This window comes from Acromyrmex echinatior, chromosome 12 (genome assembly GCF_024713525.1).
Source record: "Acromyrmex echinatior isolate Ae372 chromosome 12, ASM2471352v2, whole genome shotgun sequence".
NCBI lineage: Eukaryota > Metazoa > Arthropoda > Insecta > Hymenoptera > Formicidae > Acromyrmex > Acromyrmex echinatior.
Window position 1 is genome coordinate 5,840,818 of NC_141863.1, and position 21,365 is coordinate 5,862,182.

Sequence of the window (21,365 nt, forward strand, 5' to 3'; positions counted from 1 at the left end):
AATAATATAAATGTACTTTTCTGTGCAGAAAGAGAACATTAATCTAATCAACTGCATGATCACATGTAGCTTTATTTCGAATTATAACTATAATTTTACTTTTTATCACGTGAGTTCCCAGATTTGTGAAATGTTATTTACGACCGCGTTGGGGTTACTTTTGTGGAACATGAAGTATCCCTGAATCTGTGCCGGACTGACGTCTTTCTTGAAGGACATAACGCTGTTCGCAAATTCCTTTGCAAGTACACCAGAATCCTTGTCCGGTTCCTTGTAAAATCTTAAAAACATTTGCTCAACCTGATTTGTACTGCACCATCCTGAAAGATACCATCGAAATAATTATTTAAGTTAGTTAATTATATCTCTAGTCTGTTATTTTTCTATACGTACCGATATATTCTTTTACATCGACTCTGCCTGGTCTAACGAGCGCAGGGTCTAATCTATCCAAATAATTAGTCGTCATAAATAATATTCTAGCTTCTGTAGAAGCCACACCATCCAAACAGTTTAATAGACCACTGAACGTTACTCTATTGAGACCGTCGTACGCTGCCTTAACTGAAGTTGAAAGCAAAATATGACTAATTTATTTATTGTTCTAATATCTTGTTTTGTACTTCATAAAAGTTGTCTCTACCTTCTTTAGAATCTTCTCTACTGGTAAAAGCGGCATCGATATCCTCCAGCAGGATGATCGTTTGTTGTGGTGCTACTGCTAATAAGTGATTCAGTCTATCATCCGTCAGACCTCTTTCAGATAAATTTAAAACACAAATGCCGCGTTCCAATTCCCCGGCCAACGCGGTAATATACGAGGACTTGCCACATCCCGGAGGTCCATGTAACAAGTAGCCCCGGCGATATGGTATCCCTAGAAAGATTGTAGTTCTTAATTTTTGGAAAAATATATGCATGCAGCATCGTTTTTTCGATCTGCTATGGACGTTTTGTGTTTAAGAGCAGAAAGTAGAACACGAAATCAATATGCATAAAGACTACTTTACATAAAATATCTAAATGCAGTTGCATAATTAATTTTGAAATTATATATTATATATATTATATATATATATATATATATATATATATATATATATATATTAACACTAGAATTACCGTTTCTTATTCACTAAAAAGAACAAGCGAATAAATTATTATGAAAACAAAGAAAATAATGAAAAATTATTTTGTTAGTATAAAAGACATAATTAATTAAAAATTAAAAACTTTAGAATCCTATCTTTTACACAAGAATATTATTAAACTAAAAAATAGAAATGGTCGATAATAACCGCTCTTACTTCTAGCATTAAATAACAAAACAATACCATTATTGGATATTTAAAATATTTTTATATACTTTTACATTAACTTCATTAATTTCATCTAGTTGCTTTTAGTGTGCACTATCTAATCTACTGTAATGCAAATGGCTGAACTGAACATGCTATTAAATTTGATACCTCTTTCACTGTACCACGACGGATTATTGATGAATTCTCGACAATCGTTTAATATCTTCTCGGAGACACCGGTATCTAGGACCACCGATTCCAGCGGTCTTCTCTTTCTGGCATGTCCAAATTGTCGCCATTCACTCCCCATGGCAACATACATTATAGTCTTTCCTTCGTGTTCTTTCAAAGCCATTTGTCTGGCTATACGAATTAAGAATTGCCTCTGATTTTCTGATGTTACGTAATGTGTCTGTAAATATTTTAACAACTCAACCTTCTTCGAGAATATTAAAGTATATGCTCCTGTCTTTGCCAAACGCCGTCAACTGCACAGTTTCCCATGGTATGCCCATATGTAAGTCTAAAGTCTGTTGCTCCCTAGTTCTTTCTACCTTTATCCAGTTGCCTTTATATCTGTAGAAATTAGGAAAGATATTGAAGATAGTCAAGTCGGAGAAATAGCTTTAGTTTGAAATAAATTAATTTAAAATAAATTAATGTAGAGTGCTTTTCATTTGATGAAACTATTATAATATCTTCGTTATTCAATGCATTTGAATATCAAGAAAAATAGAATGATGTTTATGTCGACTTGTGTCACTAAATTTTATTTTTTAGCAGAAAGTATCAGCATTTGAAAAATTTGGTCATATCCTGACCTGAAAAAGTGAGTTCCTATGCTAGGAATAAAGTCGTATTTGGTTTTTACATGACCAGTCTCCCTCTGTTCGAAGCTGGTTTCCACAGAGAGGTGTTGTGTCTTTCGTGCGCCTTTGTACGTGATCCATTGTAGAAGCCACTGATAACTCTTATCGCGGCATGGAACTTCCAGAGTGATCATATAATGTCGTCTAATAAAAAAGTAACATATTAAATTAAATAAACAAACTGTACATAACAAATACAATAAATATTATGAAAAGTTTGCTGTGTTTATAACTAAAGCAAGTGTTTATAATTGTACCTAAATAATACAGCTCCAACCTGAACGCCTTTCCTCAACAAGGCAGCTCCAGCTCCAAGGCCAAATAAACCAAAGCCAGCACCGAAGTAAGGATTATCAGACAGAGCTTGTACGTATTCGACAAGCGTCATGATGCAATTTACACAGATAGTAACATAAAAATGTATTACAAATGAGAATTAACAATAATTAACAATCTCTCTCTGTTGGAAACTTATTCATTCGGTCCTCTAATTAGAAAAATCATTATAGAATTATGTAAACAAATACAATATGAGTTGAAGTATGAAAATATGTTGCTTCACTGGATAGTAAAGTTACGTCTTCAATCTTTCTTCTACGAAGTATATAACGCCTTGGATAAAATTATTTAGAATAGCCTCTCTATCTAAAATTTTAATAAAAATATATTCATTCGACGCGTTTTCACTCAAAATGAAAGAATCTGGCAAAAAAAATGCGACGGTCGGCCTTGTGAATAGAGTTATTAAGTTTTAAAGTTAGAGATTTTAGAGATTAAATACCTCTCATTCTGATTCGATATAGCATTACTTATACGTTCTGCTTTATACAAATTCATTGCTTTAAAAACAAATTCTCTGCTAATGGAAAAAAATTGTGTGCTTAAAGCAGTGAATTTGCGTAATATAAAATACATAGCGGATGTATCAAATACACGGGAGGACAAGTATCTTAACCTCTAAAGTCTCCAACTATAACGCTTAATATCTCGGTTCGTGGGGCAGAGCGATGTTTATTTCTGATGTTAGATTCTTTCATTTCATTCAAAAACACATCAAATAAGTCTAATTTTATTGATTTTTGAGATGATTCTGCTAAACTGTATAATTACCAATATTACATATTCAGACAAATTCGCATATCGCGCAAAAATTGTCGAGGGCACGGCACTGCAAGTCGCGGTCTTTTACGTGTAGTGGAGAACGAGAGCGAAAGGAAAACGCTTAACGCATAGGAGTACACTGCAATATTATATACATATATACACGAATAAAAGCTGTCACGTTCTTCCGCGAACGACGACCAAGTGAGAAATTGATCTCTCGCGGATGTCGCGAAGACTTTAAAGCTTTTTATCTTTCAGTAATTCCACGAATTTATCTGCAATCACTCATCAATTTATCTGCGCAAATACCGACTATGATAATAATCGAGCTGATGGTACCAACTGTGGTATCTCTTCCATCATGGTGGTCCTCCAGTTTCTCCATGATTTCCTTCACCATGGTGAATAATGGTAGTGACTCATCTTTCTTCTTCCATCATGATGGCGACCGTTAAATAAACGTGTTGCGAGATGTTGAGTGCATTTCGAGTCGATTTTTAGACTAGACAGTCATAAAAATTTTTGAACAGCAAAACTGTTGCGTATGCTGAACGCAAAAAAGTAGTCAATGTTACTGGTTGAATAAGAATAATATCTATTGAGCGCTTCCTGTCCAATGGCTCCTGATAACAGATCTCAAACTGCTTTCAACTTTCAACATAGTAAGTCTGGTAAGTAGAGTATTTACTCTTAATTCTATGGACTAGAAAAGTATTATTTTCAATTAGCTTTGTTCCGATATTCGCGTAATACTGAAATAGTATAGATATGAACTAGACATTCAGTATTTCATGAATATCGCAACACGAGCAATAACTGTTATGGTTTTATTAAGTTAGTATTTACTATTTGTATAAATTAATTATTTTAAGTCAATATACCTTAAGTTATAATAAGTTATTTTATTGATTAATTTAGTTTATTTACATTTTTGTTTTTTTTTTTGACAATGGACGTATTCATGGTAGCCATATGAATACTCCAAGTCTGTTTTTTAAGAGAAGTCTGTTTTTTCAGACTTTTTTTTGTTATTGCCTCTAATTCTAGCCTGCGGAGTTTAACCTCTGCGAGACCTATTATATTGAAACACAGTTTTATTATTATTTTTGTATCTGAGCCTGTATTGAAACTATTGAATAAAGATTTTGATGATTAAATCAAAATGTTGACCTGTTCTAATTTACCAGATTAGGGACAAGAAATACTTCTTTTTATTAATATCAGACTATCCTACCGATCCTCTACGTCTATAGAGGATCCAAAATACTCATCTATATTCTATTCTTATATAGGAATCATGAAAACAAATACTTCCGAGAACTGAAGGATTATTTGCATTATTAATTTGATGTCCAAATTTGATAAATTCTATTTAAAGGCGAAGAATTAAAGTTATGCTAAAATTGCTAAAATTTTAATAAAAATATCATAAATCTTAACATAGGCACAATATATAATTTCGACAATTAATTTAAATAATCACTTAATTTAATTAATCGCTTAATTACAAAGTGATAGACATCACATCCATTGATAATGGAACTAAGTTACACTTGCGAGCGCTATATTATACATACCAATATCATAGCATACACATACATAGAATAGCAAAGAGAATCAAGGGCGAGTGGAGTGGATTCAGTCGGAAGCTGTTCGTGGAATGAGTACGAAACATGGTAGAATTCTACTATATCTTAATTGCAATACATGATGATGCAGGAACAAACATTAAATTATGATTGAAGAAACATGGATATGAAAATCTTCTATATAATATTCCATAGGATATTTTTGGATCAATTTGCTAAAAAGTGAAAAGTAACTTTTGATTCTTCACGTAATCCCTACATTCAAATACATGTCGCAAATAATGCGGAGCACTGCCAGAAACAACATTCCAGTGCCGATAATTCCAGTGTCTATAATTTAATATATTTTGGGGATGATCTCTCTGAATCGGCACTCCTCCAGGAGTAATGCATTATTGAAAAAATGATAGCGAGAAGTGCAGAAAAAATGTAATTATATTACATATCATTAAAAAATAGAATTTATTTCATTTCATAACGGCATGATCGAGGGAAGTTGATACATTCAAATCGATGTTATTTTTTATTTAACGAATTTCTTATTTCTACGAAATAAATTGTAACAATTAATGTTTCATATATTAGTCCATTTATATTTTATATAATAATAATATATGTAATATAAATAAAATAATTAAGATAATAACGTAATATAAATCGATTGAATGAACATTAATAAAAAAAAATTAATACATTGAATACATTTTATAAACATTTGGAAATTGAATTTTTTTCTTACTATCAATAACTCGATATTATCTTAAAAAAATATATCATTGTGTAAATATTTAAATAATAACAAGAGGAGACAAAAGAAAAGAAGAAAAAGAGAGAGGAAAAGAAGAGGAAGAGACAAAAAATGAAAAAGAAAAGGATAAAGAAGATTAGAAAATTAATTTGCAGTCTGCTGTTACAAATGATTATATTTCATTTTATGTTACAAAAAGTATCTTTTACTACGTATAATGTACCATTGTTGATGAAGTCAACTCCAGGTGTGGCTTGAATACGCATCTTGTCTTCTCTCTCTTTCTTTTGTCTTTCCTCTGTTTTTTATATATATTCTTGTAAATAATAATCACTGAACATCTACTTAACAGCTACTTCTGAGCTGATTTAAAATGACTGGCATCTCCGTACCGATTAATCCTCAATAAACGCAGGAGAAAAAAAATCATGAGATTGCTATAAATGTCAGCTGGTTCCGGGATCATTTCTACGTTAAACAGTCTATTGTAGCTACGGAGAAAATATAATTATGATCGTTGACGTTCGTATAATATTTGTGTGTATGTATAAATCGTCCGTGTTAATCTGCGCGATGTTGGTACGTTTTTTAGACAATATATTATTAATGTCGTAAAGAGTGCATTTACAATATGTACAATATTTTGGGTCCATGCTCCAAATTTTACTACAAAGATCTTTCTTTTTCTTTTACAATCGAGAACAGAGCGTAAATAATTAAATAATATTATTTATATTCGCTGGTTAATATATTAAAAAATTTACATATTAAGTCAAAGAATTAATACATAAATCTATGTAAATGCAATTGACATTAGTAATCACAATTAACTTATTTTTCGTGGAATATCAAATTAATTAAGCTATACGAATATTCTCTAATAGCAATTAATATTTAATCCTAATCGATATTTGCTTCGAATTTACTTTTCTTATTTTCGCGGGCTCAATGTATTTTAAATTAATATTTCTTTATCATTAATGTATCTATATTATTGTTCTATAATATTAAACTTCAACTATCTTGCTTGAGTTTATAATCCTTATTCTTGTTTATAATCCTTTTTCTTGTTTATTTAATTTTAAAATTGACCCTTAATTTAGTATCTTAGTTTTAATGTATCTTTAAAGTTAACATAATTAATTTTTTACATTAAAAATTTCAAAATTCGAGAAATAAGATTATGTAACTTAAAATCATGCAAAGAATATTTATTCTAAACAATTTTTCATAACGTAGCCGAAGAAAATATTCAAGTCCACGAATGGATCCGCGAATACCGATTAGTTAATATCGTATAGTCATAAGGCATTAAAAAAATCGATACAATCTTTTATTTTTAGTGCCATATAAAAATGTCCTATATTAACAATGACGTATTTTAGAAATGGCTGGTTACAGTAAAAAAATACGAAATATGTACCTTCTGATAATGTCGTGCAGTATAATTATTGCTAAAAAATAATTTCTCCAACTCTCTGATTGACAAAGTGCAAAAATATTTCGCGTAAATGCAACATGGACCCAATTTCAGCGCAGCATCTCGATGTCTGTCGGAACGTTTTACTCGCCCGTCGTTACATCGAGAGTTCTCTATGGAATTCTCCTAGAGATAATAATTCCAGCACACATTATACACAGTCGGTTAATTTCTTAGTCTACGCCGTTACAGCTAATCGGACTCATTACTTGAGTCCCATTCTTCTCTCTCTCTCTCTCTCTCTCTCTCTCTCTCTCTTATACTTCTAGTCTCACATATCGTGATCTAAACCCACCACCGTCGGGAAGCTCACCGGACGGGACGCAATAAGAGCTTTTGTGGAAGCCTTGAGCAAATCTGTCCGCCATCCATTTACCAATCCTTGACGGACAGATCCTGATATTATTGTTCACGATGTACCTTCTTCTTGGTCTTCTGTCTAGGTTACTTCACTGGATTTGTCTAAAATTTGCTCTATTTTTCTTCTTTTCTTTTTTCTCTTCAGCTTAATAATCTTAAATACGAACTTGATGAATAACTCGGTTGCGTACTCTTTAGGATCCTTTTCAGGAAATATGATTTACAGAGTTTAAAGGAGATTAAAAGATATGGGCAGGAAAAATCATTAATATGGATTATTAAAACGAAATGCCGATCGATAATTATAAAAACCCGACGAGTGAGTTATCTGAGGAAGGATTTCTTTTTTTAAAGATTTTTTTTTCAGAATAATTATAATGCAATAAAATAACGCAAATAGAAATTCACGACGTCGGTACGCAATCTTTTACGACGTGAAGGAACTTTGTGAAGGACGTAAATGTACAGAAAGACCGTGTCGATCCCTCGAAAGGACAGAATTGTTTTTGGCAAAAGTTGTCGAAGGTGTGCGCTTCCACGACTGGACTATTTAATTCATTATTTTTAAATATTTCGGAAATTGTGCTTCATTATCTTTTCAGACATCTTTTCAGACAATTAACAAGAAGCAGAAAAGAAGATGCAATTATAATACAGATTGTGTTACAAAATTTACTACCACTTCTAAAAAAATCTATAGTTTGCGTTCATTTAGATTTTCAGAACTGGCAGTGAATTTTGGAATACAGCCGCACAGAAACCGCACCAATTATCTTATCAGTAGAGATAAGATACTGTAAAAGATAAATATTGGAGTTTCGTTTAATTGTAACGTAGCTATTAAACATTGATAATTATGCACAGTTCCCGAATAACAATTATTTTTGTAGTTACAATACAGATTAATTCAGATCTCTTTGACGCTCCAGTCGCGTGGAGCAGCGCGGACGGCTAGGTAGAGTCGAGGACGAAATTTCTCGTGAAAAATAGTGAGGACAGCTTTCTCGAGAAACGGAAAGATCTTTCTTTTTGCCTGGCTCGTTCCCGACGGTGGTGCGAGGCGAAAAGGGAAGGGACGGTGGTCTGAGACTGGCTCGGTTTGTGGACACAAATTAGCCCGACCTGTGTCTAGCGTCTAAATACGAATATTCCCACTTCACTTTTACTCTCGCAGATTAATACTTAGGAATTAGAATTAACAGATAAAATTAACTGTCCAGAGACGATTGCACCAATGTAGATTAAAGTGATAAAACGAGTTTCTTCTCCTCTTATCTCGACGTTAACTTTAAAATCTAGAAAGAGGTAAGAACCGTTAATCGAGTTATTACAATAAGCTACAAGTTACAAGTTAGTGCGCGAGTAATCTCTTAATAAAGTGTAAGTAATTAATATCGTTCTACTAACTAATAATAATAAACTAATAGTACAAAAGAAGATACATAAAATAAGGAAATAAATCACGAATAAAATAAAAATCTGAGAAAAATGGCTTTATTCCGAAATAAAATATGATCGACGTTGAATTGTATAAAACGGGAAATAGTGTCTTCATTCACGACACGCGTCGTAGACACAGGTGACGCGATAATTACAAGATATAGATATAATATAATAGCGACAACTGATCAATCGATTGATAGTCGATAAACGATCGATAAATTCTCTTTAGGTAATTTGTCCTATCGCGACGAAGCCGACAGACAATAGTTACAATAATAAATACACAATTGCAGCAATAATATCGATAATAGCAATGATAATAAAGACAATAGTAGTAGCCGCCATAACAAATTTGATTGACTGACAAATCCATGACGTTATTTATGGTGTATACATGTAAAATTTATCTTGCAGGACGCTCCATTACATTGTTTAAATTGTGTGTACATCACAATATGATGTACAATGACAACAATTATTTATAAAATACTAACATGATCGATATTTCATCGAAACTCCATCATTGAATTACATAATCGGTTGTCTTGATTGGAATGATTCGCTTTGCAATTTTTCTAAGTTATACATATATATCACTAGAAAGATATATGTGTGTGTGATACACGACGTATCTAGAACATATCGAGATAAAAGAGCATCCTGCGAGTTGCGCTGAGTATATTCACCACGATAATTACACTCCTACGAAAGTACAAGTAGCGGTAATCAATAAAATTGTAATTAGAGCTCTCGTCGCGTGCCCCTTTGTTGAAACAATTATTTCGTAACCCCGTCGAACGAGATCAGCGATGATTATGCGTCAAGTGTTAATTGCCTTGCGAAGAGTCTTTTTCACAATAGAAAACATATACATAAAAATATAAATAAACATAACTTAACAAATGACGAAACTTGTACATCGAGTAACTGCATTTAGTACAGTAACTCAATATAATAGTTAACTTCTAATGAACAATAGGTGTAGGTTCAACAAGCTGCCAAGAAGTCAACGTAAATGATCTAGAGCCCATGTTTATGCCGTTCCTATAACAAAATCGCGAACGAAAGAACATGTTACCGCGTGAATTCCAGAGTTAACAACGAGATAACATATATCGATCTTTGATGAGAAAAAAAAGCATTACTTGGATACTTGGACCTGAAACAATCTACTTCGCAGCTCGAAGAGAAAAAAATATGCTGTCCAAAATTATAATTTGATAAGTCTAAAATTTATAAAATTCTTTCTTGCGACATCGAAATAGATAGCATACTTCAGATAGCACAAACATTCTATAAATGTTCTATAAATATTTATTAAAAATATTTGTACATTCTAGAGTGAGTTCAGATTTTCCAACTGGGTATTCCTCATAGGCATTTGCTTTTGAGCTCATAGCACTTGTAAGTATCTTTTGTTTAATATTTGATAAACAACAAGAATGAAATGATGCATGTGAGCGTAAAAAGCGAACGCACCCAAAGTCGTTTAAGTTTCCTTCAACTCTCCTCCAAAGTAAAGCTATGTTCAAAAATTTCAATTGAATGCACCCAGGTATCATTTTATCCTTGTTTAACAAACAACAAGAATAAAATAATACTCGAATCCTACTCTGTAACTTTTTAACGATGATTTTATTACTAGCAAAAGATATTGCGCATTTTATATAGTGAAAAAGCTATGCAACGATACTGAACTGTCGTTAAAAGTTATAAAATAAGCCTACAAGCTAAAATTTTTAATCGTGGCTTCAACGTAATTCAGACTTTTACTCGAGCGATTTACACAAGAGGTGGGTTTAACTTTGAATGATCATTAGAAAAGCCATTGACATTTTGAACACGTGGACAGCTAGTTTGCTTTGCTCTGCTTGTTTGTAGATTATGGCCATTGTTCTTCATGCAAACGTAAGTTTAATATTCAAGTAATATTAACATAAGATAAAAAAGCTTCTTTTGATAAGAATCAATGTGCTTTGATTTAAATAATAAAGTGGTTTATATTTATATCTAATCGCGTTAAGAATTTGCCATATTTGAGCAATATTGTATGAAGTAAAGCTATGAACTAAAAAAAATGTAATTGTAAAAAAATGTTTTTTGTAAATTGTAAAAAAATGTTTTTTCAGACACTTAAAAAAATTAAATATCTTCTACAAACATAATATAAATATGTGTATGAGAAATGCTTGCTGCTTGTGTCTTACGCAAAACTCACAAGTTACATTTATTTTGTATTATATATATTATATATATATATATATATATATATATATAATACCTTATGATATTTAAAGTTTAAAGCAAGTTTAAAGAGCATTAAAATGTCGGAATATACAAAGTTGAGGACAAAATCGACAAGATTGGCAATATGTAATCTTTAAAAAATATGTATGTATAAAAAAAATATGCCACGCTAATCCATTATACTTCGATTAACAAATGTAAAAAAATTTGTGATAATATTTTTTAATATTACGTATGTAAAATGATTGCACAAACAATCTTTATTTAAATAAAACATGTTCGAATATTCTGAAATTAATTAATGTTAAGAACATTTATATTTTATAAGAATAAGTATTCATAGAATATTTTGTGCTATCAAAATTATTATTAGTCTTATGTATGTTTCTCTGTAATATTATTTTCTCTTCGAAACGCAGAGCATGGATCGTCCCGTTTCTAGCATACTAAAATATTCCTGCGACAAGGATAAAACGTCGTAAAACGTTTTGCACAGGCGGAAAGAAATCGGTAAAATAAAACAAATGAGCATATGAGTAGACTGTTGATGCAGCCGGGTGCCGGGTGTGACCTGAGGTGATACTATTTGGAAGATGGGTCCCTATATCGTGTATTTTATTCTGCTATCCTTTAAAATTTTCAAATCTACTTGCATCTACGACATTCCATCTCGCTACTTTGATTATAAATGCTACCGGTCACGCGCGATATTTAATATTGTCTCTATGTGGTATGCGATGTAAAATTCCTGCGTTTTTCGCTATCTACTTACAAACGTTTCTTACGCCGTGCATCCCCTTTTATGCTTTTTGTCCGATGAAACGTTCCGGAGACGATTATTATGCTACATTACGGATCATCAACGAAATCCTTTGAATCATTTAGATTACATAAAGCGTTAATAAATAAGCGTGCTAAAGCGATAATAGAGTTCGACAAATCGAAACGTCTGAAACGTAGTGTTCTCTCCATACAATAAAAACGAGAATATATCAATAGAACGCTTGCGCTGATTTAATGCATTTAACAGTTTTGACACGCGCTTACGCGCGTCATCGCGGAACGTACAATTCGCATTAAACACGCACGTGGCAACTCCGCGAACAGCGGGGCGCCGTCAACGAAAGTATGTATCTCTACATCCTCCTTTATAATTCCTAAATTCCTCTACTAACAATAGTGGTAACACAAGGCAGAGCTTCCTGAAGAGACTCTATGATATGGAGCAAAATCCATGGGGTGTAAAACTGAACATTTCGAAGCCCTTCAAAACGCAGCCCTTACTCCCCCGTTCACCGAGCGCGATTCTCCCCCGTATCAGTGAGGACGGCGTCATCGTTTCCTTTCTCTCTCTTTTTTTCCTCTTGTTTCATTTTCTCAAGCACTCACGTGTGCCCGTTCATCCCTTTGTAAAAATACGCGTCGTATATTTTTCAATGCGACGAAACGATTATTACGGATAACGAGACTGCGGACGTTCTCTCTAGACGAAGAAGACAATTAGTATACTCACTAGAGTCTTCCAGACCCGCAAAACGGGCCTGGCAACGAGCAGTAGAAAAATTTGAAAAGGTTCTCAAAATTCTCGCTTCTCTCAGAATATTTTACTCCACATCTTCATCATTTTCTAGAAGAAATCTCTGCCTAAGTGGGGACGGTTCGTCTGTTGTGACAGTCGAGGTCTACCGCGTCCGTTCGCGCCGGCGGCATGTCTCCTGGTGTTGCGCAACTCCCGATCGACCTCGAGCTCCTCCAACTTCATGGTGAGACCGAGCTTCTGCTGTACTGCTAGGCGCAGAAGTTGGTTCAGCGTCTTTCGATCGTCTTCCGCTACGGTAAGCTGCCGCTGAAGTTCATCCACTTGCGTCACGTACTCTTCGCAGCGTGCAGCGAACATTGCACGCAGACCTGGACAGCGCATGGTTAGCAGGGTTTACACGACGTAGAGATAAGCAAATGAAATGAAGGGTTATTGGAATTGGAAGCATATCAGAATTCCCTGTCGAAGATGAAGGATGAATCAGGTTCCTTAATGAAATGGAAGGTAGCATCCTTACATATAATGTATATAAAATGGCAGAAAAATATGGCACAAATTAAAAATGTGTCAACCAAAAACCAGGCTCTGGCTTGTTGTAGAAGGCTTACTGCTTCAAGTAATTCTGAAATAATGTGAAGCGTGATAATAAGTCTATTTTTTTTAGCTGAATTTCTTGTGAAAGAAAAAGAAGAAAAATGAACCATGCAAGAACTTCATCTAAAAAAGATAGACTTAATGACTAGTCACATTTAGGAGGGAAATGTTATATGCAGATAATTAAATGTTATATGCTTGGTAATTTTTATGTAATACAATAATTATGGCAGAGAATAAAAGAGTTTGAAAAATCCATCGCGATACCCCATAGTATTAACAGCAACGAATTCATTAAGACTGATAACCAATTTAATTGATGTTAGTAAACATGTGTTAGTGGGACAAAATAAAAAAAGTTATATTATTAAATTTCACTAATAAATGATAGGTTTTGTAAAAATATTTTACAAATAGATAGTAAATTGGTTTTAGTGAAGATTCATAGGGCAAGAAAATTACTGATATATTTATAATTACTTATATCTCTTTTTACTATTATCTCTTTTTTTCTATTAAATTATTAAGACGCCTAGTCGCGTAGAAAAGATAAAAAGAGATACAGAAATTAAATACTCACTCGAAAATGTCGCGGCGTTTTCTTTCAACATTCTAAGCTCATTCCTCAGCTTAAGCATCGTCTCGTTAACAATGCTCTTCTCGTTCTCGTATTTGCTCTTCAGATTCGTTAACGCTACTTCTGCTGTATTTTTGTTTGATTTAAGCACTGTTCTTAACGTGGCAATCTGTTCTCGTTTAGCGGATAACAAGGCCTTTAATCTGATAACTTGCTCTTGAAGATCTGTTACGTCTGCTTTGTTCTCATTGACAGACGCTGAAAAGATTGAGTTAAAATTATAAATTACTTGACAAAATTCAATTACGTCCATATTAACCATTAAATAGATGGTTTAAAGATACGTAAAAAGTACACAGAAAGATACGTAGAAATTGTTTGTAGGTGAGATGCCCAGAACACACCGAACAAATTTTAATTTTTTTATATAGTTATATTTCTTACTAAAATAAAAATAATGAACTTTAAGATATCTGAGCATGTGGGCAGTATTTTTTTTTAGAGCAAGGTTTTAAAGAAAACTATACCTAGGCGGTTACTCTATTTATTCACTTAAAAAATAAAAACAAGCTTTTCATCAAGTACAAGATGTACTTACCTTCGCAAACGTTGCAAATATTGGATTGCATTCCTTTGACTTTGGATAATTCGATCGTGTGTTCTACGGCGTTTCTGAGATGTTTTATTTGGTCCATCGCGGTCTCTATATGTTTCGCAATTTCCTTCGCCTTGCTGAGGCTCTCCAAATCCTTAATCTTGATATCGGTCTTGAATAGAGTCCTGCACCAATCCATCTTGCCATTCTCCTCTTCCTTTTCGGGTATCTCCGACTTTTCATGGTCCAGCACTACTCTCGAGGGTGTCTCGCCGTTAACGGTGCATACGTGATGATAGAGCTGCGCGAGCTCGTCGGAGAGATTCTGCAGGTCGTTCTGAGCAGAATCAAGAAAACCGCCTGCTTCCGCGGTGAGTTTCGACAAAGTGGACACGTCTGATTCGAGTTGCATACTTCTCTGTTCCGTGTCCAGGAGCTGAAACGAAGGGGTAAGTATTGAATACGCGAACGCGCCTTACCAGGTCGCAATAAATGCGTTAGGTACGTTTGTCTGGTACTATGTGTTTATCAGAAATTCGTTCGTGAGATGAGTTTGAGAATAGAATTTATTAAGTAATCGGACAGTAGTTTAGGGTCCACAGTTCGCAATTTTGCGAGTGCAGTACGGAGATTTTGCGAAAAATGTACAGATAGATGATTTCTTTCTTCGAGCATTCGTGCAAAACAGGCTCGCGTGTTCCGACCGACATGCTACGTTAGATGCGCACGAAATTTAGATTTAGAAGGAAAGTGATCGATTCTGATTTTTCGTTTCTAAGCGCATTCTATCTCAAAAGCCATGTTGCATAGCGTATTACGATCCGTACGTTGTCTCTTTCGAGCACTCGATAGTAACATTCGTTCAAATGCGCTGATGCGAGAATCCATGTGTGAAAACATAAATGAATTTATTTATAGCGTTCAGAGGAATAAGATTATTCTCACACGTGGATTTACATTTAATGGAATAAATATTCGTCAGTAGTTTAGCTTCGAAAACATGTACGGTTAAATATATGAAAAATATCATAGATAGGAAGCGATATATGGGCTGTTAGGACACTGAGAAGCGAGTATCATTGTACGGATCATTAGAGGAGCCAACAAGACAAATTGTTATTAAAATATCTGGTAAATACGTCAAAGGGACCACACGTAACCCAACCTTTTCTCGAAGGCTCTTCTCTGACTCGGGTATCTGAAACGCCACAATTTCTGTTCAAAGTCTATCATTCTTACGCGATAATTGCGCCAGTTTTATTGCACACACTTATACTCTTGCCACTAGCAAACTCTGTTCTTTTTTCTTTCATATCTTTTTATATCTTACAACAGTATAGTTTTTAACTAATACCTTCACCCTTTGTTGCAAGTTTCGCGATAACGCTGTTAGAAATACATTTCATGAAACGTAATAAGATATAGATAAATGTGTACCTTGTTCCTCAAATTCGTTAGCTCCGTTCTTAGCTGCTGTGTGGAATCTGACACAGTTAATCCGTTCTCCAATTCGGACAGATCTTTCTGCAACTGATTAATCTCGCGAGCGGACATTGTGCTCCATTGATGATATTGCACAACGGCCTGTTAAAACAGTAGTGTCATTAGCATAATGTTTTATAGCAAAATATCTGAATGTAGTTTTTATTTGTTTTCTTCATGTCATAAAATTATTTTATTTTTGAAAAACAATATTATCGCTTTGAGAAAAGTGACAAGTTTAAAAATTAGCAACTTTTTAGTAGAATATTTTTTTAATTCTTTCTGAAATAATGTTTTAATTAGAATAGTGATATATGTATAGAATATGCATAACTTCACTTTCTTTTCATATATACTTTCAATTATAATGTATTCTTGAAAAATATATCATGAGTTTTCACAGTTCAAACACTACATTCTTAAATTTCACCCAAAAAATTATAGAACTTTTTCATATAAGCAATGTATTGTCATTTTTTCCACAAAAATATATTAGTTTTTTAGGATTGATTTCTTTTCATTATTCAAAAATTCGTTAATTTTTTACTTGCGTCATTTTTCTGCGGCGACATATACATATAAATGTACCTGATTGAGTTTATCTAACGTCGTCTCTTCACTCTGTTTTTCCGGCAATTTCGAGTGAAGATGATGTAACGATTGCACATGCGCTGCTAGCTGCACTATTCGCGCAACGAACGATTGCAATTCCGCTTGACTTTTTTCGACCGCGTACTGTGACTCGCGCAGATTTTGCGTCAGATGGGCTTTTTCGGTCTCCGCGAGCTCTAGCTGCTTCTCCAGTTTCTTCAATTCGTTCAAATGAATTTCAGAGAACAAATCAACCTGTTTATCGGTTGCAGATGTGCCTGGTTCTTGAGTCTTTAAGTCCGCCTCGATTCTACGCAGCGCAGGCGAGTCATCCTCACCGTCGCTGCATATCGTTTGATCCTCCGTGATGCCTCGAATGGAAAGCGCCAAATTGCTAAGATTATAGATCGACTCGCTGTTGATCCTCTGATCCAGTTCCTTTTTCAAAGCATATTTGGCTTCACGTTCGGCCTGCAGAGACTCCAACGCCTCCTCCATCTGCTTCTCTGCTATTTTCTTCAGATTCGTCAACTCTTCTACCTGACTGTTCAGCAGTTCGACCTCCTCCGTGAGTCGTCGAATCTCGTGTTTGGCACCTTCAAACTCCACCTGACTTGACCGCAAACCGGACACTTGCTTCTGCAATGAGATATTCTCGTCCTCCAGCTCGGAGTAGTCCTGAAGCAGACGAGTCTCGCGGAATCTACACTCCCGCAATTCCGTTCGCAACGACTTACGCTCCGTCTCCGCCTGCTGATGATCTTTCCCGACCTCCTCGCGCTCCTGCAGCGCGTGATCACGCTCTGCCTCCACCCGTTCCAATTCATGCCGTAACTGAAAACAAATTCCCGCTCAGCAAAGTCTGTCGAAAACTGATTTTGTCAAATGCTTGCTAAAAATTCTGTCGACAAAAAGGTACTAAATTTGATGCAAATTCTGTTATATTCAATATTGTTAACAAATTGCTGACAGATATGTAAGAAAATCTGCTGACATAATATGAGAACAAACTGTCGACAAAACCGTGCAAAGCTTCCTAATAATTTGACAGTAAATTGACGGCAAAAACTGATCAAAACTTTGCTCAGTTTTTGCTGCCAATTTCCTGTCTGATTATGTATGTAAGGTGTGCTAACAAAATCAAAACTTATAGCTGACAGAATGGTATCAAATTTATCACCAACTCTGAATAAGTTTGATGTCAACTTGGCGACAATTTGTTTGCTGAATTACGATACTGAATTAAAATGCATTTCTATTTTGCAAAAGTCGATAATTGCCGACTTGATACAAACCTGTTTTGTTTCGTTTTCTAATTCGATGATCTGCGATTGCAAAGACGTTTCCCGAGCGGCGCTCTCATTAAGAAGACTCTCTTCTTGTTCGATGCCGCTTTTTGCTGTTATTTTTGTAGTTGTTTGAAACTTTGCTAACGCCTAAAATAACGAAAAAATAGGCACTTAAGTCAAGAGTAAATATACATCGTTATACAAGAAATGTGTTTACGTGACGCAAGTGATAAGAATAATAAGACCGATTATTCAAGACTGTTCAGCGAATATACTAAATTCTAAATAAAAAAATTAAAAAAATAGATCCAATTAGCATCTTATAAGTATTCTTTTCAAAAATGGCATTCCGGATTAAATAACTAAATATAGATATCCGTATATTGATTGGGTAATACCAATAGCAGATACACTGAATGAGTTACTCCACATTCCTCCTGTAGTCAAATTAATATGGTTGACTCTATCTCCTCCTACCTATTCTATTCCAAGAAAAAGGAACACTATTTCTTTCCACATACTCATTTCATACGCTCCATGTAAAATGTTTACTATACAGTAATAAAAGTTCGCCCACGTCTCATTTGTATTCGTTACACATTAATCGCTACTGCCAAGCAAACTGTCGCAAGAGCAGAATAAATTTTCTTTCTCTCACGGGCGTGTCGAGTGACAGAGTCGGTCCCAAAAGAGATATATTTTTTATAGTTGAACTAGTGTATACTGTTTGTGCTTAAAGTAAAATAAATATTCCTGGTAAAACTTTTTTAAATTCTTTATATAATTTTTTAAAGTTTCTTATAATTTTGCAACTTTTTAAAAAATTTCTCAGATTTTTATAATATAAGAATTAAAACATTTTTCAGAAGTGCTGAGACAGTCTATATCCTTCCTAGAATTTTTCATATGTGTGATTGCAATAAAGGAACAGATAAGGATCTCAGATAACAAAATTGCATTTTATCTTTCAAAGTATCTTTCATGATATGACATCAATATATTTTATATCTTTGATACAAAGCCTCAAAACTTTTTTTAAAGTCCATACGTTATGCTGTTAATGCTGTTCGTAACATTTCTTTAAATGTTTGCGACGTCTTGAAAATGTTTACCTTTCATGATGTTTTTTTAGGAACAACATGAAATTCGAGGAAAATAGATTTAACAAATAAAATGGATGGCTAATCTTAACAATTTATATCTTTATCAAAAACTGTGAACCTGGTTTTTTTAGATTTTATGGTTATTCTACAATGTGCTTTTTGTTTTCTGTTTCTTGTTTTTTTGCTATTTTTTTATATCTTGTCCTTTTGCTTCTTATCTGGTTTTTTGTCGTTCGAGATAAAAGTTAATGAACTTTGAAAGAATAGGAAACACATGGCAAGAAATACAATTGTCGATAAAATGGTTACAAAGGGAGAAGAAGCAAGAAACAAGAAACAAAGAGCATATTGTAGAATAGGTTTTGTTATTTTCAAAACTTAAAACGTTTTCAAGGATATTCACAGGAACGTAATAAATACTCTGAATAGCATTCCAACTATGAACTTTAAAATGTTTTGAGACTTTAGGTCTGTTTTTTGTGGCTGAACTAGCGTGTACACTTTTTGAACTTAAAGTAAGATAGATATACGTTTAATATTTGTCTAAAGCGAGAAAGAGAGTTCTAGAACAGTCTAGTAGGAACAGAAAATACACCACGTGTATCGAGATATGCGAAATATATTGATGTCATGGAAAACACATGATGTAAATATCCAATAATAACAATAATAATAATTATAATCATCCAACAAATACAACTTAATAATAATAAGCCAAGCCGAGCATGTATGAGGTATTAACATAATATAAAAATTAGTAATAATTATATGTTGTAAGTGGAATAATTTCAACTTTAATCATAGTCTTTATCAGCCACAATTAACAAAAGAGTTATGTAAATAATAAGTCTAAATAATAATATAATATAAAATCTAACATCAAGGAGGATTATTTTGAAAAGTAAAATATATTTTGTCTGTTTTTGTTGTTACAACCCAAAAATATTTGTCAGATTACACATGTAAATTCTAAGATTTTTAATTATTTTGCAATTTTAGACGAAAATTTATAAAAAATAAAAAAATTCAAAGTATTTCTTTTCAGAAATTTTCATGAATTTACAGTACAACAAATTCTTCAAAATATTATTTATTGAGATAATACAAGAATTTTTTCACCAGGGATACGTTTAACATTTGGCAAAAGGGAGACGAGGAGAGTTCCAATGCGGTCCAGGATGACAAAAATAAAAAAAAAAACAAACTCAAGGTTCCAGACATGCACTAACCTCCTGCGTGATCTCCAGCTCATGCTTCGTATTTTCGTAGAGCGCCTCGAGGTCGTTGCATCGCTGCTGCAGGGCCGACTTCTCCTCGAGTAGTGCGAGTCCGTACTGAGCCGACTGTATCTTCTCGGTGGAGGCCAAGTCGAGCTCACGCGACAGACGCTCGATCTCGGTCCTCAGCTCCTCGATCCCGTCGACGGCGGCCATTGCTGCCTGCGCGATGACGAGGTTGATGATGACGAGGACGACGACGAGGACGACTACGACGACGACGACAACGAAGACTCTTCTGATCTCCCCTCCGGTGTTGCTACTCCTCGTGTTACTCCCGCTTCTCCCTACTCCTCCCTCTTCTCCGTCGCTCCCCTACACCACCTCCAGCACCTCGTTGTTATCGCGAATGAGACGAATGGACGCCGGTCGCCGTGGTTGCACCGTCCGTGCGTGAACGCATCCTTCGGTTAATCCACGTATTTTTTTTGTCCTTTCCCAACGCCTCGTGTCGTGTCCTTCTGTCTTCGATGACGTGCACGATTCTTCTGGACAATCTGGACTCTCCAGACTCTCCTACGACTCCCACCTGTCCTCCGGTTTTTCACATTCTACCTGCGATGCGAGAGCCACCATAACATCATCACCGATCGTCACCGCGAGTGACACTTCGAGCCGATTTTGACAGATGCGGCGACGGCGCGTCGCGACGACGGCGATCGACGGCGATGATGATTCGGGTAGATTCGGGGTGCGAGGTGTGGGTGGGTGGACGGGCGAGATCACGCGACAACCGGATGCGCGTGTTCCGCGATTCTGCCTTTTAACCATAGAACTTATAGTGGTGGAAGGAGAATACGGATGTCGAGCTGTGAGCGAGATCTAGAGGACAGAAAGATATTTCTGTCCTCTTTGGGCACATGCGCAGAAAGAAGAAGTTACTGAACAGGATAGAAATATATACGGAATACATCTTCTATCTCTCAGATGTTGCTCACACCTTCCATTCATTGCTTGGATAGGTTATTCCCGTTCCAATAAGTTCTATGCTTTTAACTCGTTTCGATGTTCCGCTCGTCCATATCAATGATAGAGAGACCATCCAATCTCTCTCTCGTTCTCTTCACCCCGCATCGATAAGAGGCTGTTCTCGCCGCCTACCTGAGGACACGTGGATGTTATTTACGCAGTTGTTTGTTTTTTTTTCTAGGCGTACCATAGAGCTCGCTCGATCAT

The 21,365-nt window shown here is 34.7% G+C and overlaps 2 protein-coding genes and 1 long non-coding RNA gene across 7 annotated transcripts; 1 reads left to right on the plus strand and 2 right to left on the minus strand.

The window, feature by feature from the left end:
• Positions 1-52: 52 nt before the first annotated feature.
• On the minus strand, positions 53-3,771 carry Bcs1 (mitochondrial chaperone BCS1). 3 transcript variants are annotated; one of them, XM_011062043.2, is made up of 8 exons: positions 3,618-3,771; positions 2,428-2,815; positions 2,123-2,314; positions 1,738-1,877; positions 1,470-1,664; positions 644-877; positions 394-564; positions 53-320 (listed from the first exon to the last, which is right to left on the minus strand). In XM_011062043.2, the coding sequence occupies exons 2-8, from the start codon at positions 2,556-2,558 to the stop codon at positions 106-108; spliced, it is 1,278 nt and encodes a 425-aa protein (XP_011060345.1). In that variant the 5' UTR covers positions 2,559-2,815; positions 3,618-3,771; the 3' UTR covers positions 53-105. The 3 variants fall into 3 exon arrangements, with proteins under 3 accessions (XP_011060345.1, XP_087268149.1, XP_011060344.1); XM_087412023.1 differs by lacking the exon at positions 3,618-3,771 and adding an exon at positions 3,290-3,536; XM_011062042.2 differs by lacking the exon at positions 3,618-3,771 and adding an exon at positions 3,281-3,536.
• LOC147907773 (uncharacterized) lies at positions 3,352-4,437 on the plus strand. Its single transcript, XR_015546985.1, has 2 exons — positions 3,352-3,475; positions 3,533-4,437. It is a non-coding gene; the product is annotated as an uncharacterized LOC147907773 (long non-coding RNA).
• A 1,331-nt stretch (positions 4,438-5,768) lies between these two features.
• BicD (Microtubule-associated protein Bicaudal D) lies at positions 5,769-21,308 on the minus strand. Of its 3 annotated transcripts, none has more exons than XM_011062038.2 (8): positions 20,142-21,308; positions 17,816-17,956; positions 16,518-17,354; positions 15,885-16,031; positions 15,613-15,645; positions 14,451-14,883; positions 13,856-14,110; positions 5,769-13,049 (listed from the first exon to the last, which is right to left on the minus strand). In XM_011062038.2, the coding sequence occupies exons 1-8, from the start codon at positions 20,343-20,345 to the stop codon at positions 12,769-12,771; spliced, it is 2,331 nt and encodes a 776-aa protein (XP_011060340.1). In that variant the 5' UTR covers positions 20,346-21,308; the 3' UTR covers positions 5,769-12,768. The 3 variants fall into 3 exon arrangements, with proteins under 3 accessions (XP_011060340.1, XP_011060341.1, XP_011060342.1); XM_011062040.2 differs by lacking the exon at positions 5,769-13,049 and adding an exon at positions 13,466-13,575; XM_011062039.2 differs by lacking the exon at positions 15,613-15,645.
• Positions 21,309-21,365: the final 57 nt, after the last annotated feature.